This window comes from Scylla paramamosain, unplaced genomic scaffold (assembly GCF_035594125.1).
Source record: "Scylla paramamosain isolate STU-SP2022 unplaced genomic scaffold, ASM3559412v1 Contig4, whole genome shotgun sequence".
In the NCBI taxonomy this organism is placed as follows: domain Eukaryota; kingdom Metazoa; phylum Arthropoda; class Malacostraca; order Decapoda; family Portunidae; genus Scylla; species Scylla paramamosain.
Window position 1 is genome coordinate 3,697,501 of NW_026973669.1, and position 7,500 is coordinate 3,705,000.

General features: G+C 43.7%; 1 protein-coding gene and 1 long non-coding RNA gene across 2 annotated transcripts in view; one reads left to right on the forward strand and one right to left on the reverse strand.

Moving 5' to 3' along the window:
- The window catches only part of LOC135096448 (uncharacterized), a 20,834-nt gene extending 14,449 nt beyond the window's left edge, over positions 1–6,385 (reverse strand). Inside the window, 9 exon segments of the mRNA XM_063997950.1 lie at positions 1–660; positions 2,320–2,439; positions 2,615–2,786; positions 3,075–3,242; positions 3,626–3,751; positions 4,094–4,209; positions 4,704–5,667; positions 5,959–6,097; positions 6,200–6,385. The exon segment at positions 1–660 is cut by the window's left edge and continues 952 nt beyond it. Of these exon segments, the coding sequence (XP_063854020.1) occupies positions 1–660; positions 2,320–2,439; positions 2,615–2,786; positions 3,075–3,242; positions 3,626–3,751; positions 4,094–4,209; positions 4,704–5,667; positions 5,959–6,097; positions 6,200–6,239 (2,505 nt within the window). The 5' untranslated portion in view covers positions 6,240–6,385.
- The window catches only part of LOC135096532 (uncharacterized), a 43,942-nt gene that overhangs the window by 30,829 nt on the left and 5,613 nt on the right, over positions 1–7,500 (forward strand). The gene's annotated exons all lie outside the window — the stretch shown is intronic.

Below are 7,500 nucleotides of genomic sequence, written 5' to 3' on the forward strand. Positions count from 1 at the left end.
GCATTCCTCGTTTTTCCCTTCGTTTCCCTTCAAGTCTGTTGGTTCGGTGTCCAATCTCTGAGTTTTTTCCTCTTTTCCAGCGTCAAAACCCTCATTTCTACCTTCCTTTTCCTTCCTGTTTCCTGTAACATCCTCGGAACCTTTAAATCTCTCTTCGTTTTCCACCCTATCTCTTGTTTCCACATCAAATCTTTCACTTTTATCATCTTTTCCAGCGTCAAAACCCTCATTTCTACCTTCCCTTTCCTTCCTGCTTCCTGTAACACCCTCGGAACCTTTAAATCTCCCTTCATTTCCCATCCCGTCTCTTATTTCGGCATTAAATCTTTCACCTTTATCATTTCCAGCGCCAAAACCTTCATTTTTATGTTCATTTTGCGTCCCAGCTCCTGTAACAGTCTTCGAAACTTCCTTCACATCTGCTATACCACAAACCCAGTCCTTGTACTTCCCATCTATAACATCTTGTACATGTCGCTCCATAAACTCTGCGTATTTACACCAGATGTCTTCGTAAAGTGCACAGGCCACCAGGCATCGCTCAAACAGGGTCACGATCTTCACTGGGTCACCCTCTAACAGCTCAAAGTCCAGGTACTCACGCCAGTTCTTCAGTCGTTTGCGGTCCAGCGGTTTTACGTGAAAATATGGTCGTTTTATCTGTGGGGTTAGGTTAGGTTAGGTTAGGGTGTAGTTTGGTTGTTGTGTTCGTGTGTGTGTGTGTGTGTGTGTGTGTGTGTGTGTGTGTGTTATGTTTGTTTTTGTCTTCATAATTTAATGCTAAGCAAATTTGAGTTATTTTTTTAATCTAACTTAATCTAATCTAACTGAATATAACCTAACTTAACGTAACTTCATCCAAGCCTAACTTAACCTTAGCAAACCAAGTCTAATTTAACTTAATCTAACTCAACCTAACCTAATTTCAACCTAGCCTAACAAAACCTAACCTAACTTAACCTAACCAAACCTAACTTAACTCAAACTAACTTAACCTAACCTAACCAAACCTAACTTAACCTAACCTAACCTAACCTAACTTAACCAAACCTAACCAAACCTAACCTAACTTAACCTAACCAAACCTAACTTAACTCAAACTAACTTAACCTAACCAAACCTAACCTAACTTAACCTAACCAAACCTAACTTAACTCAAACTAACTTAACCTAACCAAACCTAACCTAACCAAACCAAACCAAACATAACCAAACCTAACCAAACTTAACCAAACCTAACCAAACCTAACTTAACCTAACCTAACCAAACCTAACTTAACCTAACCAAACCTAACCTAACCTAACTTAACCTAACCAAACCTAACCAAACCTAACCTAACCTAACCAAACCAAATCTAACCAAACCTAACCAAACCTAACCTAACCAAACCTAACCAAACCTAACCTAACCAAACCTAACCAAACCTAACCTAACCAAACCTAACCAAACCAAACGTAACCAAACCTAACCAAACTTAACCAAACCTAACTTAACCTAACCTAACCAAACCTAACTTAACCTAACCAAACCTAACCAAACCTAACCTAACCAAACCAAATCTAACCAAACCAAACATAACCAAACCTAACCAAACTTAACCAAACCTAACCAAACCTAACTTAACCTAACCTAACCTAACCAAACCTAACCAAACCTAACCAAACCTAACCTAACCAAACCTAACCAAACCAAACCTAACCAAACCAAACCAAACATAACCAAACCTAACCAAACTTAACCAAACCTAACCAAACCTAACCAAACTTAACCAAACCTAACCAAACCAAACTTAACCTAACCTAACCAAACCTAACTTAACCTAACCAAACCTAACCAAACTTAACCAAACCTAACCAAACCTAACTTAACCTAACCTAACCAAACCAAACCTAACCAAACCAAACCAAACCTAACCTAACCTAACCAAACCTAACCAAACCAAACCAAACATAACCAAACCTAACCAAACTTAACCAAACCTAACCAAACCTAACCAAACCTAACCTAACCAAACCAAACTTAACCAAACCTAACCAAACCTAACCTAACCTAACCTAACCTAACCAAACCTAACCTAACCTAACCTAACCAAACCTAACCTAACCTAACCAAACCTAACTTAACTTAACCTAACCAAACCAAACCTAACCAAACCAAACCAAACCAAACCAAACCTAACCTAACCAAACCAAACCTAACCTAACCAAACCTAACCAAACCAAACCAAACCAAACCTAACCTAACTTAACCTAACCTAACCAAACCTAATCAAACCTAACCTAACCAAACCTAACCTAACCAAACCAAACCTAACCTACCTTTTCTTCAAATTTCCACCTTTTATCAACTTCCTTCTCAGTTCCTTCATGAGTTTTGATGTATGATGCAACAATCTTTTCCTTCATTAGGGAGGTCAGGCGGTCCTCAGGCTGGGGTGACTGTGGGGGGGAGAGAGGGGAGGCAGTGATGAGAGGAGGGGAGAGAGAGAGAGAGAGAAAACAAGAGAGAAAGAGAGAAAGACAGAACAAATTAAACTTAGCAGTATTAACACACACACACACACACACACACACACACACACACACACACACACACACACACACACACACATACCTTCACTATTCCTCTGGCCTGCTGTGTAGAGGAGGAGGAAGAGGAAGAGGAGGAGGAGGAGGCAGCAGTGGGTTTAATCCTGAGTTCAATGTACGCCTCTTTCCTCAATGATTGGTATTCCTCCTCGGTAAGGAAGTCGTGAGGGTGGTGGTCTCTGACTAGGGCGAGGAAGCTGTGAGAGAGAGAGAGAGAGAGAGAGAGAGAGAAAATTAGCCACATGGAAGCGAAACAATTCTATATTCATCGAAAATGCAATAAACACACACACAAACACACACAATCGAACGCACGACCCCTAATTAACACAAACAAACACACAGACACACACAAACGAACGCACGACCCCTAATTAACACAAACAAACACACAGACACACACAAACGAACGCACGACCCCTAATTAACACAAACAAACACACAGACACACACAAACGAACGCACGACCGCTAATTAACACATACTGGTCCCAATGCTTGTTGTAGAGCCGAAGGGGGGTGCCAATTAGCCTCCTATACAGCCTCATGACTGCAACCAGGTCGCCGCGGCCCTGCTCGTACGCAATGCAGTCGTCCCATAACGGTGAGCTGCCCCATGATTGACCCACATGCTGCAGACCGTCCTCGTAAAGCCTGTGTGGGGGCGGTTAGGTTAGGTTAGGTTAGGTTAGGTTAGGTTAGGTTAGGTTAGGCTAGGTTAGGTTAGGTTAGGTTAGGTTAGGCTAGGTTAGGTTAGGTTAGGTTAGGTTAGGCTAGGTTAGGTTAGGTTAGGTTAGGTTAGGTTAGGTTAGGCTAGGTTAGGTTAGGTTAGGTTAGGTTAGGCTAGGTTAGGTTAGGTTAGGTTAGTGACACCCAAACACACTCTGACACACCCACACACACCCAAATACACTCTGACACACTTCTAACACACCTTAGGCACAAAAAACACACACACAAACACTCCCACTCCCACACACACACAGACACACACACACACACACACACACACACCAACCGCCCCCCACACCACCTACTCTCTAATGCACTGCTCCGACAGGCCGCGGCGCCTCACAAAAGAGGTGAAGGATGCAATGAGGGGCAGCCACAGGTCGACACAGAAGGGCACCACCTCTGTCCCCAGCAGGAGGGTGCCGAGTGCCCTGTGGGGGGAGAGAGAGAGAGAGAGAGAGAGAGAGTGGTTAGTGTGTGTGTGTGTGTGTGTGTGTGTGTGTGTGTGATTAGGAGGATTAAATACAGGAAAATAAGTTAAATAATGAGAAAAAAAGGAAATAGAGAGAGAGAGAGAGAGAGAGAGAGAGAGAGAGAGAGAGAGAGAGAGAGAGAGAGAGAGAGAGAGAGAGAGAGAGAGAGAGAGAGAGAGAGAGAGAGAGAGAGAGAGACACCACCACCACTACTACTACTATTACTACCACCACTCCTCCTCCTCCTTCTCCTTCTTCTCCTCCTCCTCCTCCTCCTTCTCCTCCTCCTCCTCTACCCACCTCTCCTCCTCTCCGTGGGCAGCCTCCATGTCCGACAGCTTCTTCCAGTAGGCGAAGCAGTAAGGGTACAGGGGCAGAAAGCCGTCAAAGGCTGAACGGACCGCTTCAAGATTGTTCTGCGGATAGTCAGGTCGTTAGGTTAGGTTAGGTTAGGTTAGGTTAATTTTTTTGTGTGTGTGTGTGTTTTGTTGGTTAAGTTAGGTTTGTTTTGTGTAAAGTTAGGTTAGATTTAATTTTTCTTGCTGTGTGTGTGTGTGTGTGTGTGTGTGTGTGTGTGTGTGTGTGTGTGTGTGTGTGTGTACAAGAGAATAGAGAAAACAAAAAATAAGAAATAATGAAAAAAAAAGGAAGAGGAGGAAAAGAGAATTATAGAACAAAGGAATGAATGAAAAAAAAAAAAAGTAGTAGTAGTAGTAGTAGTAGTAGTAGTAGTAGTAGTAGTAGTAGTAGTAGTAGTAGTAGTAGTAGTAGTAGTAGTAGTAGAACAAGAACAGAAACAATAATAGCAGTAGTAGTAGTAATAGTAGTAGATGACCACCACCACCACTACTTCTACTACCACCACCACCACCACCACCACCACCACCACCACCACCACCACCACACTCACCACCACCTCCACATGTCCCAAAAGTCTAGTCCATCCATCGAAGTCATAAGGATTACACCTCGAAAATTCCCACAACTGGTGAAGGAGATCCCAGGCTGCCTCCTCCTCCTCCCTCTTCCTCTTCTCCCTCTCCACCTCCTCCCTCTGCCTCCCCTCCTTCCGCTGCCTCTCCGCCTCCACTGTCCGACACTCCACTGTGATCTGGGCCACCTGAGTAGCTGCGGTCTTGTCTTCATTTTCAAACAGCTCTTGATAGTAACGCTTAGTCTCGTTCTCTAGTTCTGAGGTCCCTGATGCGCCGGGCAGGGTCTCAGGGGCTTGTGGGACCCCTCGGGTGTTTGCGTCTGCGGCGGCGGCAGCGGAGGACTCTGCGTTTGTCTGTACGTTTGTGTTATCGCCAACTTTGTTTGGGGTTTTGTTCTCAGACTTAGTTTCCAATTCCTTGCCCTCTCCTGCCCCTGCGGTGAGTCCTGGGGTGTTCTGGGGCCTTGGGGGGGTGTCCGGGCCTCCCCTGGCATCCTGTGGGGTCCCAGTGCCTCCCCCTTGACCCGTTTGTGGCCCCATCTCAATGCAAACAGTTTCCGCAGCACGGGACACCTGGGACCAGTCTTGTCTATATTCCTGCCCTGCGTTGGTATTGTTTGCGGCGCCGTGGGGTCCCCAGGGCATGCCAGACCCCGCCGGAGCAGTAGGACCCCCTTGCCCCCCCTGCCCTGCCTGGTGGTCTTTCTGAATGACAAAGGAATGTTCTAGGTGTGGAATTCCTGACCAGACTAGGGGAGGGTCTGGTCTTCTTAACCCCCACCCCGCACCGCTGCCCTCACCGCGCCCACGCCCTCGCCCCTTCCGCCCCGCCCCCCAGCTGCCCCGGGGGTTTGGTGGGGCTTGGGGCTCCTGGGGACACTGGTCGAAGGAGGGGGTGGAGGGGTAGTGCTGTGGATTGGTGTCTTGGCCTCGGCAGATCCTGTAGAGCGAGAGAAAGAGAGAGAGAGAGAGATGAGAATAATAACAATAATAATAATAATGATAATAATAATAATAATAATAATAATAATAATAATAATAATAATGAAAGTAATAATGATAGTATTTAATAAGATTAGTTTAAGGTACACAAAAATATTAAGATTAAGAAAGAAAGGAATGAAAAAAGCCACTTAACTCTTGCAATTTTAAGATGGACATAACAAAAAAATTAAATGATTAAGGAGATAGACTTGACCAGCACCACCATGCCTTCCCAGCCAGTCCTTACCAGTTTGGGTCTTCCTCGTAGTGTGGGACCCTCCTCATGGGGTCTACCTGGGCCTCATACTCCCCTGGCCGCCCCTGTCCCGCTGCTACGGCTGGGGGGGGCAACCGCGTCGTCTCCGGCTTGTTCACGTTGCCTGAAACTATTGGGTTAAGTTAGATATAGCTCTCTCTCTCTCTCTCTCTCTCCTACTACTACTACTACTACTACGACCAATGGGAGCCCCGAACAACACAGGTCTTACATCTGCGCCCCGCCCTTCCTCTCCTGGCGGGGAATGGCATTGTATTGCCTCAAACGCTCCCAAACATCAGGTCAGGTCGGGTCAAGGTCACCAGGGGAGGGAAATGTAGTATTGTAAACAACACACTGTCTCCTCCCTTGGTCTGGGTCTTGGTCTGGGTCCTGGCCGCAGCTGTGTTGTTGTGGTCGCCACGAGCCTAAACTATTTATTACTGTTTATTTATTTTTATGTAGGAAGTGCACCAACCAAGAGCAATAAATTGAAATAAAAAAAAGCCCACTGAAGTGCTGGTCCCTGAACAGAGTTGCAAGCGGTAGTAAAAAATTAAAGAATAAGTGTTTGTACCAGTAGTGGTATTGTGATAGAAAACGGAATATTTTTAGCGGTAACTAGTATTTTTTTTCTGAGTATTCGCATTTCTCCCTCTGAGTTGAAGGAAAATAGCTAATAAATCAAACTCCAACGTAATGTTTTGAAACGTTACTGTAATACCATATAGGTTAAAAATACATGACAGAAAACGGAATATTTTTAGCGGTAACTAGTGTTTCTTGCTATGTACAACTTTTCACTGTCTTTATAATGATGTACAAACAGCATATGTTCTTCAACGGTAATTAAATATTGTATCAACTCTGCATGGCATTCATATAATTACTCATTCATTTCTTTATTCACTTATTCATTCGTATTTCAATAACAATATTTCAGACAGACAGACAGACAGACAACACTCGTAAAAACATCACTGCAATTTCATTTTTAAGCTCAAATTCCACAACTATGAAAAAATAAACAAATAAAATAAATGAATAATAAAATAGGCGAATAAGAGTAAATGAAGTTAATAAAAATGTTGATATTCTTGATGTTTATATTGTTAATTATGATGTTAAAATTAATTATTAAGGTTTTCCTTCAGATGTGTGGGAGAGGAGAGGATGGAAGAGGAAGAAGAAGAGGAGGAGATAAAAAAAAAAGGAAGAACAAGGGAGGAGACGAGTGATGGAGAAAGGGAGGAAGACCAAAGGGAGAAAGAAGTAAAGAATAGAAGAGATGAAGAAAGACAAGGAGAGAGAAGAAAATATAAGATGAAGAATAGAGAAGAAAGAAGACAAAGAAGATGAAAAGGAAGAGGAGGAAGAAAGAAGAAAGGAGGATGAAAGAAGTAAGAGAATAAGAAGAATAAGAGAGAAGAAAGATGAAAGGAAGAGGAGGAAGAAAAGAGGAAGAAAGAAGAAAAGAGGATGAAAGAAGGAGGAGGAAGAAAGAAGAAAAAAAAGAAAAAAAAAAAAAAAGAA